This window comes from Miniopterus schreibersii (genome assembly GCF_964146895.1).
Source record: "Miniopterus schreibersii genome assembly, chromosome: 10".
NCBI classification, from domain to species: Eukaryota; Metazoa; Chordata; class Mammalia; order Chiroptera; family Miniopteridae; genus Miniopterus; species Miniopterus schreibersii.
The window spans coordinates 15,124,017-15,142,343 of NC_138110.1; the positions used below are offsets into that span (position 1 = coordinate 15,124,017).

Genomic DNA, 18,327 nt, shown 5'->3' on the forward strand with positions numbered 1-18,327 from the left:
GCCTAGGTTGTAGGTTCAATCCCCTGTACAGAAGGCAATAGGTTGCGGGTTCAATCCCCTGTGCAGAAGGTAATTGATCAATGTTTCTCACAATGATGTTTCTCTCTACCCCTTCCTCTCTAAAACCAGTAAAAAACATATCCTCAGGTAAGCATTTAAAAAAAAAAATGAATGAATGGTTAGTTTCTATCCTAATTTTCATGTAGATGACCCCTAAAACTTCCTGTTGGATAGCTGCACCTGTTTGTCCTTCCTGCAGCAAAACAGGTAAAAACAATATGAAAACAGTGTTTAGGGGAAGCGTGGCCCTCTTGATACCTTGGTTTGGGGCTTCACAACTGGAAGACAGTAATTTCTGTTGTTTTAAGAGACCTGGTTTGTGGTACATTATTCCAGCAGCCACAGGAAACTAATGCAAGTCTCAACTGTGTTCCAACACTTACTGGTTCCTCTGCTTGCAAAGCCCCTCCACAGAGAGCCTCCCTCCCTCCCCACAGGTCCCTGCTCAAATGCCACCTGGCAGAGAGGCCACGTCCAACTACTCCACCGAGACTAGCAGTTCCTGCCTCTCCATTCCTTGGCCCCTTTTTTAAATTTGTGGTTTCTAGCTGTACCTGACATTATATTGTATATCTTTTATTTATTGTCTGCCTTGCTTTCTAGAATTTAAGTGCCATGAAAGTAGAGACAGTCTAATTCATGGCTGTAGGCCCAGTGCCTACCACGTGCCTGGCATAGGTAGGCTCTCCATACACGCTGTATTTGTTTCATAAATGAATGAGCTACTTGATAGTCCTGTTTGCTGTTTACTTTTTTAGCCTTTTCATTGCTTTGCTCAGAGTAGACTCTCAGTAAATACATGCAGATGCACCAATAAGCCCATCACCACTAGTGAGCTTAAGGCTCTGTGGGGTTAAGGGGGAAGTCAAAATGCATGTCACATTGGCCTGGGTTGGGTGGCCTCTTCACTATAAAACAATTGTGGGGACAATCGATCAGATTTCTCCAAGTAATCATTTGTTTGCCTCACACAGCCACTGTTTCTCTTGCATTGAACACCACCCCCACTTGCCCTGCTTTTCTGATTAAGGAAACAGAATTGAGTAATCTAAATTTAGTTTGTGTAGCTCAGAGGTGCCATTCATGGCAAATAATGAATTAGGAGATCTCTCCCCCCTCCCTTCCCTGAAGCATTGAGCTGAAACCAACAAATTCATTTCATTTAGGACCACAGGCTGAATTGGGAGTGCTGTCTGTGACAGGACAGTGCTTTCTTCATTAATTAAGTCACCAGCTCAGACAAACCTCCACAAGGCGGGGGTGCTGCTTATCTGAATTGGCTCAGAGACTGCTTTTGGCCTTCTGTTTGTGAAGGGAAGCGGTGTATAATTTTGTTACAAATATGTAAGCCAGAAAAAAAAAAAGCATTTATATAACATAAATATATAAATAAAATGCATATATATATACACACACATACATACATATATATATACATATATATATATATCATATAGTTCTGTAAATTTTTTAGCCTTTCAAGGGCTTTCCTTTCTAGTTTTCCTAGTAAACCCATATTTAGAATTAAACAGTTTCTGAGTTAAGGGCTGTTTTCAAATCAGTTTTGAAAAGAACCAATATAAAGCACATTTTATCTGCTTTCATTTCATAAGGACATAAAAATGCATTCGTTGGAAAGCTGTTACATTTGATGTTTGTAAGAAATAAGCCATAGATTAGAAATACCAATTGTTATGGTATTCTCCATTGGGGGAAAAATAATGAAGTTCTGTTTCCATTTCTAACCTCTGACTATATGTGCACCAGGTTTTATTTATTTATTTGGAATTTCTCAATATGTACTCTTGTGTACAACTTCTCTCTCTGCATAATGATTCATCCATATTTCTGCCTGTATCAGTACTTCATTTTTTTTTTAATTTTATTTTTCAATTACAGTTTAGACTCAATATTATTTTGTATTGGTTTCAGGTGTACAGCATAGTGGTCAGACAATCATATACTTTGCAAAGTCTTCCTGACGACATTTCCAGTACCCACCTGGCACACCCTACATAGTTATTACAATATTATTGACTATATTCCCCATGCTGTACTTTATACCCCCATGAACCAGGAGGTTTTATACATGAGGAATTGTGACTGGGTTTTTTAAGTCAGTACAGGTGAAAATACAAGATGTGAATAAAATGTATGATATGGTGCTAACTCATTTTTTAAAATGTTATGTTGATATACTTAATAAAACATACTTTGCTAGCTTCTTTCTCTCTTCTGGTCAGATACAAATTTAACCCCTCCCAACTGTTAATGATGTGGGATGTGGGACCTTTCTGCCTTGTCACTAATCATCAGCATTCACCTGGGAGGGGCGAGAAGACCCTGGTTATCTCTACCTGGCAGGAGGAGCACAGCAGCCTGGATGGAGGGGTGACTTATCCAGAGCTGCCAGAGGTGGCTGGGAAGAGCCCTTGTACATCTGAAACCCTTGACCTTTCTAGTTCTCTGGCCTTGTCTACACTTTTTCCACACAACATTTCAAAATGTAGTCTTTTTGTAGTTTATTGAAAAGAAATAGATTTGGACTTTAGGTAGAGAAGTTGATTATAAAGATAACACTTTAAAGGGCAAATTAATGTTATGAGAGTAGAGTTAGTAAAATGCATATAAAGGAAAGCCGTTTAATACTCGGAGCAAGTTTTACTGTGTTTTTCAAGAAACATCTGTTGCTTGGATTTGAAGAGCATGTAGATAATAGGAAAGGCAATCTCTCTCTTTTTTAATATATCTTTATTGATTTCAGAGAGAGGGAGAGAGAGATAGAAACATCAGTGATGAGAGTCATTGATCCGCTGCCTCCTGCACGCCCCCTACTGGGGATCGAGCCCACAACCAAAGCATGTGCCCTGACTGGAATCAAACTGTGATGTCCTGGATCCTAGGTCAATGCTCAACCACTGAGCCACGCCAGCCGGGCAGAAAGACAATCTCTTTAATTAGACATTTTACATTGGGCTCATAGCCATAGGGAGGGCTAACTTCAATAATAAATAATCTAAGTCGAGAGAGAAACAAGATGGCGCGTAGGTAGCAGCTGCCCCCGCCGCCTCCCACAACCACATCAAAATTACGACTAAAATACAGAACCACCATCACTCAGAGCCTCCTGAAATCTGTCTGAACAGAAGCCCTACAACCAGGGAACTGAAGAAGCACCGAGACCAGTAGGAGGGGCGGGGACACGAGCATATCGAGACTGAATCAGAGACTCGGCGCAGGCCCACACCTGGTGCCGCGGTTGAAACCCGGGAGGGAATCTCTGCGGCGAAGGTTTCCCGGAGGAGTGAGGGGGCCCAGCCCCACAGCAGGCCCCCAGCCCAGGGCTCCAGGGCCGGGGAGAGACATCCCCCCAACTCCGGGCTGTGAAACCAGCGGGACTGTCCCTGAGGGTTGCAGAGGCTTTCTGCTTAAATGGCCCCGGCACGGACTCACTCGGACGCTCCCTCTGAGCCCAGCCCGGGCAGCAGCCTGAAAGGACCCGGGACACTCGGGGAGGAACTAACCTGCCTGAGATCCGGGCGAGAGGCGGAGGGGCGGCTTCCTCCCAGGCAGAAGGGCTGGCAGAGGCCATGGCTCCTTGGGCGAGTCCTCCCCACACACAGCCCGCAGGCAGGCGCCATATTTGAGTCGCCAGCACCTGACTGGCACCTTTGGCCCCGCCCCGTGACTCCCGGAGGCCCCGCCCCTCCCCACCTGCAGCTCATCCAGGCCACTTCCAGGGGCTTTTCTCTGCAAGTGGCCTTTCGAGCCTCATGCTTAGGACTTTCCTAAAATCTCTCTAACAAGCAGCAGCGGGCCCCATAGGGCTTGATAAGTGGCCCCAGGCCTGGCACTAGCGGCAGCTGCATTGGCTCATAGCTTGGCTTCTCCTGGGCACCACCAAGCCCAGCACAAGTAGCAGCCAACTACGGTTTGCTGTGTAGCTCATGCTGGGTGGCCCTGGGCAAGGCACTGGCACAGGCTGACTCTGCACCTGCCCCGGAGGCCCCAGAGTCAGTGCACCTGGGGGTCAGGCTCAACCACGCTGGATTACAACCCTACCACATCCACGAATGACACTCAAGTTGCCCACTCGGTGAACACCAAAGCTCCACTGAAGTAAATCCTGCTCCATAGGGGTATCTCCAGCACAGCAGCTCTCTGGCTGTAGCTGCAGCTGGTCCTCACAGCCGATTGGCTTGGGGGTCAATTCCTCCCAGTGATGCCAACAGCTACCAAGGCTCAACTACAACAGAACAATGCACACAGCCCACATAGGGGAGCACCTAGAAGGCCCAGCTCAGGGGACTGGGGAGGCTGAGCCACTGGACCCTACGGGACACCTACTACACAAAGCCACTCTACAAATTCCAGGAGACATAGCAGCTCTACCTAATACATAGACACAAACACCTGGAAGCAGCCAAAATGTGGAGGCAAAGAAACGTGCCACAAAGGAAAGAACAGAAGAAATCTCTAGAAGAGGAACTAAATGAAATAGATCCAAGCAAGCTAACAGATACAGAGTTCAGAATAATGGTTATAAGGATGCTCAAGGATATTAGTAAGAGTATGACGGAAACAACTGAGACTATCGATGACATAATAAAGGACCAATTTGAAATGAAGGCTACACCAACTGAAATGAATAATTTACAGGGAATCAACAGTAGAGTAGAGGACGCTGAGAATCAAATCAGCAATTTGGAACATGAGGAAACAAAAAACACCCAACCAGAAGAGCAAAAAGAAAAAAGAATCCAGAAATATGAAAATAGTGTAAGGAGCCTCTGGGACAACTTCAAGAGGCCCAACATTTGTCTTATTGGGGTGCCAGAAGGGGAAGAAAGAGACCAAGAAATTGAAAACCTATTTGAAAAATTAATTACAGAAAACTTCCCCTACCTGGGGAAAGAAATAGACTTACAAGTCCAGGAAGCACAGAGGGTCCCAAACAAGAGGAACCCAAAGAGGCCCACACCAAGACACATCATAATTAAAATGCCAAAGGTTAAAGAAAAGAGAGAGTCTTAAAAGCAGCAAGAGAAAAGCAGGTAGTTACCTACAAGGCAGCACCCATACGACTGTCAGCTGCTTTCTCAACAGAAACCTTGCAGGCCAGAAGGGAGTGGCAAGAAATATTCAAAGTGATGAAAAACATGGAACTACAACCAAGATTGCTCTACCCAGCCAAGCTATCATTTAGAACTGAAGGTCAGGTAAAGAGCTTCACAGATAAGAAAAAGCTAAAGGAGTTCATCACCACGAGACCAGCACTACAGGAAAAGTTGAAGGGTCTTCTTTAAGAAGAAGCTAATGAACAAAAGAATCTGACAAACTAAATAGATCCAGAGACATTGAAGCATGCAACAAACGATCATATTTCAGAGGAAAGAGGGAAAGGGGGGTGGAGGGTGGGAAGAGATTAACCAAATAAGTTATATGCATATATGCATAACCCATGGACACAGTTAATAACGGGGTTAAGGCCTGGGGCGGGGGTGGGAGCGAAGTGGAGGGGAAAATGGGACACCTGTAATACTCTCAACAATAAAGATAAATTAAAAATAACAATAATTAAAAAAAAGAATCTAAGTCAATCAAGAGCACAAGTTTTAGCTACAGAAAACTGGTTTTCAGCCCAATCTAGACTTCATTTTTGTGGAATGTTCCACATGGCTTGCCCCTTTACTTTGCTCAAATGTTATCGAGGACTTCTTTGACCCATTTATTTCAAATTAAATTAGCCTCTCCTTCCCCATCTCCCCTATGTTGCTTCATTTTTCTAATAATCATCACCCAAAATAGTACATGTGATTATTTTGTCTCTCCCTTAACCCCCATGTAAACCCCTTGTCTGTTCTGGTCACTGCTGTTTTCCCAGTGCACACAGTAAGAGCTCAGTCATTGTTCAGGGAATGAATGATGCCTGAGACCTTTCTGCCCTAACGGTTGGTCTTCTCCAGGATGCTCTGAACATCTGGGCAGGGGTGGGGGCGGAGGTGTGGGAATGTAGGCACGGCTGGCAGCGAGGGAGGTGCCTGTGCCCTGTGCGCCATCCGTTCCTCTAAGAAATGCATTCGCCCTCCCGGCTTTCACTTCTCCTGAATTCTCTTGTTAGCAGTGTAATATCTGCTTTCTGGTCTCACCTGCCCAACTCTGCTACACAGAGATACTACAGAGAAACTGAATAATTTGTCATGAGTCTCTAGTATAAAACAATTCCTTTCCCTATTCTGAAAACAAAGCAAAACAAAACAAGGTGGCACAGCTGTGCTGTGATGGGGCAAACAGACCGGAGAACTGAGGCAAAGCACCCTCCCATCTCAGCGACAGTAGTGGGAATGTCTAGGAAGCTATTTGCTGAGCCGTGGCTGCGGTTCCTGCCTTAGCCATTCACCCAGGGCGACGGGGTCCAGCGGGACCTGGGTGCACCGCCCCGAGGTGGCGGCGGGGAGGCGGCCCCTGGCGCCCTGTCTGACCCTGGGGGCGGCGCCGGCCGCGGCTCCTCCCCGCGAGGGGCGTGGCTTCGCCTGGCCCCGCCCCCAGGCCCGGCGCGAGTCCGTCCAGCTCCAGCGGGCGGGGAGGCCGCGAGCGAGCCGGGGGCGCGGGGCCGGTGCGGTGCCCGGCTGGTCGGCGCTGGGGGCTCGGGCGGGGCGCGCCGCGGCGCAGGGGTCCAGGGCGCGGCCGCGCGGCCCGGGAGCGCTGCCGCTCGGCTCAAACATGGCTGCGGCCTTGCGGACTGCGGGCGCTCTGCTCCGCCATCGAAGTAAGTGGGGCCGCCGGGGCGGCCGCGGGCGCGGGGACCCCGAGACGGCGGGGACGGCGGGCAGCCCCCCACCCCAGCCGGGGGCTTCCGGGAGGGCGGCCGACCGCGTCGGAGGCTGCGCGGGGTGGGGCCGGGGGCGGGGAAGGGCTGGAAAGGGACCCTCCCCTGGCGGGGCCGGGAACGGGTGCATGGGTCACCCAAGGGCCCTCGGAGGCCCCGGGGAGGGCGCATGGCGACCCACCGGCCAGCTGGGTGACCGACTGAGTTTCTCAGTCTTAGTTCCTTTTTTTTTTTTTTTAATTGTCAGACTTCTGTAACAGTCAACACTTTTTAATTAATTAATTAATTAATTTATTTATTTATTTATTTTCTTTTTAAAAAATCTTCACCCGAGGATACTTTTCCCATTGCTCTTAGAGTGGAAGGGGCGGGGAGAGAGAGAAAGAAACATCCATGTGAGAGAGAAACATGCACCCGGGGAACCGCACCTGCAACCTGGGCATGTGCCCTGATGGGGAACCCAGCTGGTGACCTTTCGGTGCAGGGAGGATGCTCAGCCAACTGAGCCACACAGGCCGGGGCCAGAGCCTTAGTTCTTACCTGTAAAGTCAGAATAACGACTGTCACAGGATTGGTGTGAGGATTACCGAGGACATGTGTCAAGGGCCTGCCATGGGGAGGACTGTAGGGAAGGCATGGTCCATCCAGCTCAGGAGAGTCAGGAGGCTTTGGCTAGAAATAAATGACCGAGAGTTCCTTAAGGATCTTAGAGTTTGCAAAGGGGAAACACAACTAGGCAATACCCAGAGTGTTCCGAAGGAGAAAAGTGTGAGAGTTTTATAGTAAAAAGCACATGTTTGGAAAAAAATTTAGTCCTGCATTCTTAGCTATTGGATTGGCTCAAGGTGGCAACCTGCCAGATGTCCGGTCCTCTGAATAATGGAACATTTTCTTGAGGTCATTCAGATGATTCACTGAAGGTCTGATGTATGTCCAGATGTGCATAAGGGACTTGCATCTAGGTATTGATGCAGGACTGGAAAGGTCAGAAATTTTAGTTCCCAGGCTAGTTAAGGCAAGAATAGAATAATTTTCTTATGCCTCAGCTTGCTTTCTTTTAATAATTTAGCAATTTGACCATAGTGACTCCATATTATTTCTTCACTCTATTCTGCATCATCATCATCATCATCATCATCATCATGGGTATCTACCCTTGGCTTCACTCCCTGGTGATGGAGGGAAAGTGTGCCCATTGCTTCTCTGCTCTAGCCACTGGCATCATTCTGTGCTCTCTTGTCCTCAGCAGCAGGACCTGCTAGCCTGTGCTAGTGCTTTCTAGAGATATTTGGAGAACAAATAAGACCGATTGAAAACCCCACATATTTCTGATGCAAACCCTGAAGGTAGGTTTTGTCTACAGGATGAGCTGATGGGACTCTGGGTCAAACACACTTGGTTGGGATACTAGCTCTGCACCATTCCTAACTGTGGCCCCATGAGCAAAACACTCGGCCTGGCTTGAGCTTTAGTGAACGTACAAGGAGTAAGGTAGTAACTCGTAGGCTTGCCATGAAGATTAGCTTGATACAGGTAAAGCCTGTAGCACAGTGCCTAGCACACAGATACATTGAGACCCTCAGAAGGTTCAGTTGTTATTATGTAAAAGGCTGCCATATACTAAGATGCTTACTTAATGATTTGAACCGTGACTGGACACAGCTGACTTATTTTTCTAAGACATTTCCTAATACATCAGTCTGCAGTCTGCTGAGAGGGAATGGAGAGAATCCACTCTGAACCTCCATATCTTATTACAAGTGCCTTTGTTAGGAAAATAATAAGGACCCAGAGTACTGTGAGGATCAGGTCACTAAGGGCACTGGGAGACAAAAGGCATGATCTTTTAAGAAGAGGAAGCACAGTGGCGGTAATGGGGCCTAAAGAAGTTATCAAATTAATCTTTCCTTTCATTGACTCTTCCTGTGGCAAATAAAGTCTGACAGGCTCTAGATTTGAGGTCCTGGAACAATATGAGAAACTTTAAATGATTTATTGTCCAGGGTATAAGTAACTAAGTGAAAGGATTCAGAAACCATAACAAGTAGATTTGACATCCAGTTGTATTACGGGTTCTGATTTTAAGTTGTTGTTATAATAGTTGAATCATCTTGTTTGATATGAAGGAATTAACATTAGCATATGCCTCCCTGGGGTGTACCATATAAAGAAAAAATATATAATATATATATAATAAAAATATATAATATATATAATATATATATATACACACAGACACACATACATAGGTATTTGTGTATACATATATATATAAAATTAGGAAGTTGATAAAATAATGAATTATTATTTTTCTTTGTGACTTTTTCTTTCCAAATTTTCTACATAAGCATGTATTTCTTTTGTAATTAGAAAAAAAATTCTAGAATAGTAAAGAGTACCAATGTTTAGATTAATGACATTAGAACACTTTGGCTCCATACCAGAAAATAACAGTTATTTTTTTGAAGCCTCCTCTCCCCAAGTGCTTATTAGTAGTCACAATATAGAACCTTATTTCTGGTAGTTATTTAAATGACACATATTTTTATATGTACTTTTTGAAATAACCCTCATCTCCTGTGTGGAAGAAAAATACTCTAATATACATTTAAGTACTTTCGTACCTTGCTTTTTCTATTCTCTTCTACCCCACCCCCAAGCATCCAAAATATTGAATGACTTGGTTTTGGAGAAACAGTTGATAGCCATGAACTTCTTAAATTCCAGGTATACTTTTTTTTTTTTAAGTCACAGGTATACTTTTGGATGATTTACCCATTGAGCTTGTCCAGGAGTTAGGAAGTTTTGTTTTCTCACATTAATCTTCTCTTCTTCTGCACGTCCCTCAGTTTTACAGCTTTTATCGTTTGTAGGTTTCCAGAAGTAGACCCGTTGTCCACATCAAAAATAGAATTACCTGCTTTTAGTTCATAAGTGGGCAAGTACCTACTATTGAGTACAGCAGGTCCTCAAATAACATTTTGTCCAACATCATTTTGTTATAAAGTCAGTGAGATGCCTTAGGAACTTAACTCTTGTTTATATTAATTAGCCTATGATAAAATTGCTTTCATTATACGTTGTTTTGCTTAAAGTCGTAGAACCTATTGATGACATTAAGTGAGGATTCACTGTATTCTTACCTCTTGCTTAACCACGTACAGTGTGCCCAATACTGTTCTTGGGGCTGGACATAGAATTTTTTTTTTTCTAATCTTCATAACAGCTCTGCACGATTAACCTTATCACTGTTTTCCAGATGAGAAAAAGGAGACTTGGAGTAGCTTGGTGAGTCACCCAAGCACTGCCACGCAGCTTGTTGGTCCTATCAGGGATTTCTGCTCAGATCTCTCTGGCTCCAGAACACACTCTCTATACCACACAGTGCGGCCTGTGCCTTTGGATTGCTCTTCAGCTGTGAGCTGAGTACCTTCAGGGGTCTCAGTTGGTCCTTAAAATGATCACTTTAAACTCCTTTATCTTGATGAACACTAATCTTTTGGTAGGAGACACTCTGTTTCTCTAGAACAGGGGTGGGGAACGTGCGGCCCACGGCCCACATTTGTCCCCCAAAATCATTTGGTCTGGCCCTGCCAAGGCAACCGCAGTCAGGACTCGAAATTCAATAAATCTAAGAGCTTTTTCTGTAGATAATTTTTTAAAAATACATTTTAAAAAATGGATTTCAGAGAGAGGAAGGGAGAGAGAGAGACAGAGACAGAGACAGAGACATAGAAACATCAGTGATGAGAGAGTCATCATTGATCGGCTGCCTTCTGCATGCCCCCGACCGGGGATTGAGGCCGCAAACCGGGCATGTGCCCTGACCAGGAATGGAACTGTGATCTCCCGGATTCTAGGCCAGTGCTCAACTCCTGAGCCACACCCAGCCGGGCCGTAGATAATTTTTAAGTTGATAATTTTGTATGGCCCGAGAATGATGTTACAAACATCCAAATGGTCCTTGGAAGAAAAAAAGTTTCTCCACCCTGCTCTAGAACCTTCAGATCACTGGGGGAGAGGTGTATTTTAGAGAAGCCTTTGAGAGGTGGGCGTATTGACTCTTTAAGTCCTAAGCAGACAGGATCCATGATTAGCAGCATCACCCTCCTCTGAGAATTTGCTCAACCACAGAGAAGAGAATTTTGTAAGCAGAGGGCATTACAATAGTTCGGCAGCTTGAATACTCCCAGCTCCCAAGTTGTTCTAGGTACTAGTTGGAGACTCTTGTCTCACCTCTACCCCTTTTTAAGGTTGATAGGAGGAAATTTCATTTTATTGCCAGCAGTCAGATTATGGGATACCAAAGTTCTGTTCTCATACTCCATAGAATCTCATTCATATAGGGAAATGCAGACCCTGTGGCATGATTGAGAGTCTGGTTAAGTCTCATCACGCAGTTCTGAATTGAACGTGTCTAAAGTATGGAGAAATGGGCTGATTTGAGATTTCATTTGAACAGAATTGAACTTCCTTATGTCAGTCTTTGCATTTTCACTTTGAGTTAGTAAGGGTTACTCAGCATAAGCTCATGTAACTGGTTCTGTTGAGAATGGACACAATCTGGATAGCTGGAACTCTCAGTAGCCTGGAGATACCATTCTCCTATATTTTATAGACATTCTGGGTGACAAAAATCAGCAGGTGTAGTCCCTATGCTCTAGACACTTACAAATGAGACTAGTGCTGGTATTAATTATATGTGGCAGACCCTGTGCAGAATGCTCCACGGATCTTACTTGCTATAATCCTCACAAGGATCCCGATTGCAATATCATCATTTTATACCTGAGAACTAAGACTCAGAAATAGTATAACGCGACCCTAGTCATTGCTAATAGGTGGCAGAACTGGATTCAGAATCAGATCTGCTATTACCTATGACTCATAAGTAGGAGGAGGAAAGGAGACTAGTCTCAGGCTTATTTCAAATTTGTTGGCTTGAGAATACTGAAGGGAGGTTATGTGTCCAGTGTGGGGCTACAGTGGAGTATGGCCTATGGACTCATCAATCCAGGTGGGTTCTCTAGGCCCACCACTGACTCTTGTGTGGCCCAGGGCAGGAGTACAAATGGAGAACTATATGTCATATGTGGACAGCAAGCTATCAAATTGCAACATATTCTATTTTCTTGCACTGATAAATAGACCTTCATAATGACCTGGAGGGTGAACTCTTTTTTTTTAAAAATATCTTTATTGATTTCAGAGAGAGAGAGGGAGAGAGAGAGATAGAAACATCAATGATGAGAGAGTCGTCATTGATTGGCTGCCTCCTGCACACCCCTGACTGGGAATCGAGCCCGCAACCCAGGCATGTGCCCTGACCGGGAATCAAACCGCGCGCGATCTCCTGGATCCTAGGTCAATGCTCACCGGCTGAGCCATGGCCGGCCAGGCTGGAGGGTGAACTCTTGAACTCTTCAGAGCGCCTCAGAAATGTGGAGGCCTTGGGAGGCTTTCCGCTGGCTGCAGGGCCCCTGCTCTTCCCAGTGCCAGCTCTGACCTGCATTGTGAAGTGTTGTGCATACACATGTGTGGGTCTTCCAGTTTGTATGTTTAAACTCTTTGCCCATGTAAACAGCCACTCATTGGGTGTCCTTCAGGTCAACAATTGCTTATACTCATGGCATGATCAGCCGGCTGGAGGACAGACCCTGGAAGTGGGTGTGGGGCTTTGGGGCCAGGGAATTCTGGGGTCCTAGGACCCTGGTCAGGAATGTGGGGTTTGGACTCTGGGGGTCTGTGAATCCTTGGCTATGCAGACTACATACCCCATGGGGTGGGGTATAGCTGGGGGAGCACCACAGTGGGTCCTCTAAAGCTGAGGTTCCCCTCTCAGGGTCCAAGGGCAATACTGGGGTCTTCAGCACTGGTGCTTTATTGGAGGAGGCTTGCAGGCAGATATGAGCAACTGTGCAACTGGTGGAAAACTGGCCCAGCTTCTACTTCTTAAGTCAGTGGCTCTTACCCTTTTCTGCAGGCTTCTCACCTTTCATTTGAGCAGCATGCTGTCATCAGTAACTTTCATAAGGTACAGTGATCCTCATGAGGGATCCTATCAAATCTGCAGCTGAGGGGCCACGGCAGGGAGAGGAGGTGTGTGGTTTCTAACAAGGCTCCCTGCAGGTCCTGATAAGCCGTCCTAGGAGGTGCTACCACGTCCCCTTGGAGAGGCCTTAACTGCCTTCACCCTCCTGCAGAGAAATGGGGTGGGGGGGTCACCTCCACTATGCATCTCTTTAAATGTTAAGTCCAAGAACTATGCTCTGAAGACCTCTCCAAAAGAAATTACTTTCTAGCTAGATTTCATGCTACCACTTTAATTTTGTCACAGTGGTGCCTGGCAGCTCAAGGGCCCGTCAGCCGTGGAGGTGCCAGTGTGATGCAACAGCTGCAGCAGCAGCGGCCACAGAAACAGCCCAGCATGCCAGGAGCCCCAGACCTCAAGTTCAGCCAGAGAAGAGGTATGAGTCTATTTCAGGTACTAATAAGGATTTCTCTCTACTGATGCAAATACTGGTGGATACAAGCTACCCAGGAGGAAAGATGCTGGGAAAACCCAGTATATGAGGAAGGGAATGTTATTTTCTTGGCTTCCTTTCAATAGCTGTTAAACTATTGAACAGATTTCACCCCCAGCCCCCCTTAGGGCTTTAAAATTAAAAAAATTTACAGATTCTTAAATCATTAATAATTAATTTCTTCTCCTGCTTTGTTGAGGTACAGTTGACAAATGTAAAAATCCCACAGGGCCCTCTTTAAAGGACACAGAGTTGAGTACAAGCAGTCTACAAATCATGTAGGAATTTAGTTCTGGAATATGTCACATAACACAAATTACATGTACACTGGAAATGTATTTATGAACCTAACATAATTATACCTATGAAATGTATGTCCTGTGCAGGATAAAGAATAACTAATCTACCTAGAGTTTCTGTAGGAAACTCTGCCATTGTCTTTCATCTGTTAACACAGTGAACATAATTGTAAGTGACGTAATATGATTTATAATTTATTAAGGAAATAAAGTACATGTTTCATACCTCACCTCTGCCGTTTGCGGGTGGACATCAGCAGGCGTGGCATTATTGCTGGGTATCTTCTTTCATAACAGAAGCCACAGCTGTTCCCAAGTCTTTTTCTGGTACCGACTATAAAGACGATTATTTAAATGAGTGTAGAGATAGAATACCTCACTTGAACACTAGGCACAGTGAAAGAAAGCAGCGATGAACTATTTGCTTTTTCTGGTAGACCAGATGTTCTATGAAAGTTACATAACTATGAAAATATAATAATCTTATTCTGTGTTTGTTATTTTTCATTGTGTGACCAGGGGCTCATTGATTGAATACTATGTAAACTGAGGTTTATAGGGGATAGAGCATTAGGGGTGGGGCCCCAAATTATCTCCTTTCAACTCTGGCTTCCTAAAAGATTGGATCAGGTGAGGAAGGCAGGAAGCACAGCTGAGCAGGGCACCATCCTGCCTGGCTGCCCACGGCCCCTCTTTTACCTCAGCCACAGTACAAAGTGCTCTGAGTCCTCAGGGTACTTGGTGCAACCTGAAGAAGTGATTTGATGTGGAACCCTGGAAAAATTTTTTTCATTATTGTGTTATTTCAGTGGCAAAAGTCAATATAAATAGTCTTAATATTAAATAATTAACATTTAATAAAATTTCTAAAAAAATAGAAATTCTATTAAATAACCGTATATCATATTTATATGAAAGAAATGGGTTCATTTTAGGACAGACAGACAGGCAAAAAAATAAAAATAAAAAAATTAGTGATAATCTCACCATCCAGTATTGTCTCTATATCTGTATCTATTAATATTCACTCAGTATATATTTACCAAAATGTGGCAATACTGTACATATTATTTTATAAATTCCTCTTTTTATTTAATAATGTCACCATATAAATATAAACATTCTACATTATTTTAATAATGTAAGGGCGTTAAATCTTAATTTATTTATCTGGTCCCACATTATGGGGCATGTAGGTTATTTCTAGTTTTTAGATATTGGAAATGATGAAGTAATGAGTATCTTTGTGAATCTTCTGATGCTAAACATTGTGCTGCTTAGTGCTTGGGACTAGTCTAGATAATACTAGGCTAACACTCTACTAGTCCAGGAGTCAGCAAACCTGCCTGTAAAGGGCTAGAGAGTTTTAGGCTTTGTGGGCCATTTGCTCTCTTTTGCTGCTGTTCAACTCTGTTGTTGTCACGTGAGAGCAGCCTTAGATAATATGTAAATATTGAGCTGCATTCCAATAAAACTTTATTTAAAAAACAAGCAGCAGGGGCCAGGCTGCAGATTTGGTGCACAGACTTGCCAAACCCTGTCCTAGAGGCAGCATAGACCCTCGGGTTAGTTACATCTTGTGGGTTGACCATATACAGTGGAATAGAATTCTGTTTATTAATTGATGAGCTGAGTTTCTGTGATGTACCACTAATAGTTCAAAGGAAAAACCTCGTATTTTGAGAGTCTCAGAATATAATCATGGCTAAACATTGACACCTTTCCAAGGGAGAAGTTTTAAATATGTTTTGCTGCGTACACTTTACATTCAAACAAAGGGAACTTGGCTGTGCAGACCTTGGTCTCAGATGTGCTCTGTCTGGAGGGGCAGAGAGACAGGGACCCTTGACTAAAGCTGTGTGCTTCACATTCTGGAGGAGAGGAGCGTGGGACCAGGGCTTACTAATGCACCACTCTTCATGCACAACACAGTTTTGAGTTAAGTGCATGTGTATTAGGTATTTTCAAATCGTGTGCATCTCTTTCATGTATAAGATCAACATGCTTTGCAAAACACGGGTTTGCAGGGCAGGGTAATGTCCCGTTTAAAGCCACTCTCATTCTGAGCTCAGGTGTAGATGGAAAACAGTTCTAAATCCATTTGCACATTGATACCCTCTGTGGCTTAGGTAGATCTCTTAGCCTGGGGTTTCTTAACCACTAATCTGTTAACTGGCAGCAATCCATGGAAAAATGCACTTAATTTATTGTGAGTCACAGATTTTGAAAGTGAAAGACAGTATCCCAGGAGAACACTGATGGTCTCAGTAGAAGGATCAGGGCAATATTACAACTTCACAGTATACTGAACCTGGAATTTTCAGGTATCAAGAAAACTAAACACGTTTGTTAATTCATTGCTGGAACTTCTGATCAGAGGGGGTGGAAAAGTTGTAGAACAGTGACATCTTCAGTGTAGTTGTGTGGTTTAATAAAAAGGAGATTAAACCCCCTTTCTCTAACAGTGGTCTCAACCAAGGATTGAGACATTTTTCGTTGTCTCAACTGGGGTGGGGTATGTGTTATTTATTACCATCTAGTAAGTAGAGGCCAGGGATGCTACTAAACCTCTACGATGTGCAAGACAGCCCTGCACAACCAAAGATTGTCCAGCCTAATATGTCAGTGGTGCCGAGGCTGAGAAACCCTGGTCTAAGACAATGAGGTAGACAGTGAACTTAGTGAATCTTTATAATGGGGTCTAAATGAGAAAACCTCTGACGTCATTTTAATGCAGCATTTTCCTTTCCCAGGAATTGGTTCTGATTTTGAAAATTTAGGCTGTGAATTTAGATTTCTACCTCATTCACCTATAGTATGCTTGATCAAGAAAAGTTTCCACCTGTATAAATTTGCCACACTCTGCTGTCTATTGTTACCAAATGTTGTTAACAATTGAACAATTGCAAATGAAGTGTCATCATAAAATCATTAGCTTTAGAGCACATCAAGAACAGGCTTCCAAACAAGCGCCCTCTCAGCAGGATTGGTTTAGTCACTGGGGTCCCTAGCGGCAGTCTAGATGTAGGAGATGTAGACAGTGCATTCATCATAATGGTGTTTTAGATAAACCTCAGACTAGTTATTTCTCAGCTGCTTTATCAAGAGTGACTGGAGAGTATATCCCTACAATGGAATATTAGTCAGCCATGAAAAGGAAAGAAGTACTGGTTGATGCTACAGCGCAGATGAATCTTGAACATTTTATGCCAAGGAAAGAAGCCAGACACAAAAGGCCACCTACTATATGATTCTGTTCCTATGAAATGGCCTAAATAGGCAAACCCATAAACTCAGAAAGTAGGTTAGTGGTTGCCAGGCATGAGGGGGAAGGAAAATGCAGAGCAGCTCTAATGGGTACAAGATTTCTTTTTGAGGTGATGGAAGGTTCAGGAATTAGATGCTTGTGATGGTCACATAACCTTGTGAATATATTAAAAGCCACCGAATTGTACAGTTTAAAATGGCAAATTTTGTAGTATGTGAATTATATCCAAATTTTTTAAAATGAGAAGAAAAGAATGGAAGATACATTCCTGTGCTTCCTTTAGTTTACCCACCTGCAGACTTTTACTCTCATCACATGGCTACCCGTCCATGGGGACACACAGGCCTCCAGGTCATGGTCCCCTCTCAGGCTCTGACCTCATAGCTTCATCTCTGGTCATGGTCTTCTGGAGGCTTCCAGAAGCCTTCAGGTGGCACTGGGCCTGTTCTGGCTCCACCTTCCCCCTGGCAGGTTTTGGAATAGAGATTTCTTTCTGGCCTGGCTCACTTCAGACTGTGTCTGCTCCAGACTTGCTCTGGATTTTAGAAGTTTACATTTTGCATAGGCCTTTTGTAGTTTTGATTTCTCAGATGCTTCTGACTTAAAACTTATCACAGTTGTATTTTCCTTTTGCTTCTCCTTGCTCATTCAGTGCTTAATTCTTTAGCCTGGAACTGATTTGAAGTTAGGCAGTTTCTTACAGGAATTACCTAAAGGAGTAGAAATAGGTACTGGCGAAGGAAGCAGGGTAGCAAGAAATAATTTAAGTCAGTGATAATTTCATTTAATAATCGACTAAAAAGAAGGTATCAGAGTGAGACATGGGCTGCTATACAATTGTAGGCAAACCCAAGGCTTCTCTGTGTATAACAGAACTTCCTGTGTGCACCAGTCATGCTGAGTTACTAAGTACATTATCCATTTAATTCTCAAATAACATTTGGAGGCAGGTAGTAGTCTCTCTATTTTACAGATGAGGAAACTGAAGTTTGGAGAGATTGAGTAACCTGTACATTCATAAGGCATTCCCATGAACAGGTGCTTCTGCCTCAGGATGATTTGAGGTCTGTACCTTGACTCTCAGTCCCCAAAGAATGGGATCTTTGTTCAGGGCTGACAGTTTAAAAGAGAAACATTTTGAGCCCAGTGAAGACCAGTGCCAGGGATGGAGCTGCGAGACAAAGGTCAGAGTCTGAGCTTGGGACCACATGGACCTGGAGGCCTTGTGCGTTCCCTAACAGATGGCCATGGGATGGCAGCTAACAGGTCTGCTTTTTGCCTTTGAGTTGAACAGATAAGAGGAGAGTTTGCTAGCTGAACCAAGATTCTTCCATAGAGGAACATAAA

General features: G+C 44.2%; 1 protein-coding gene across 2 annotated transcripts in view; it reads left to right on the forward strand.

Moving 5' to 3' along the window:
- The first annotated feature begins 6,699 nt into the window (after window positions 1-6,699).
- The window catches only part of FECH (ferrochelatase), a 33,513-nt gene continuing 21,885 nt past the window's right edge, over window positions 6,700-18,327 (forward strand). Inside the window, exons 1-2 of one of the 2 annotated variants that reach the window (XM_081149029.1) lie at window positions 6,700-6,829; window positions 13,227-13,356. In XM_081149029.1, the coding sequence (XP_081005155.1) occupies window positions 6,784-6,829; window positions 13,227-13,356 (176 nt within the window). In that variant the 5' untranslated portion in view covers window positions 6,700-6,783. The remainder of the gene's footprint in view (window positions 6,830-13,226; window positions 13,357-18,327) is intronic. The other variant, XM_081149030.1, reaches the window with a different exon arrangement.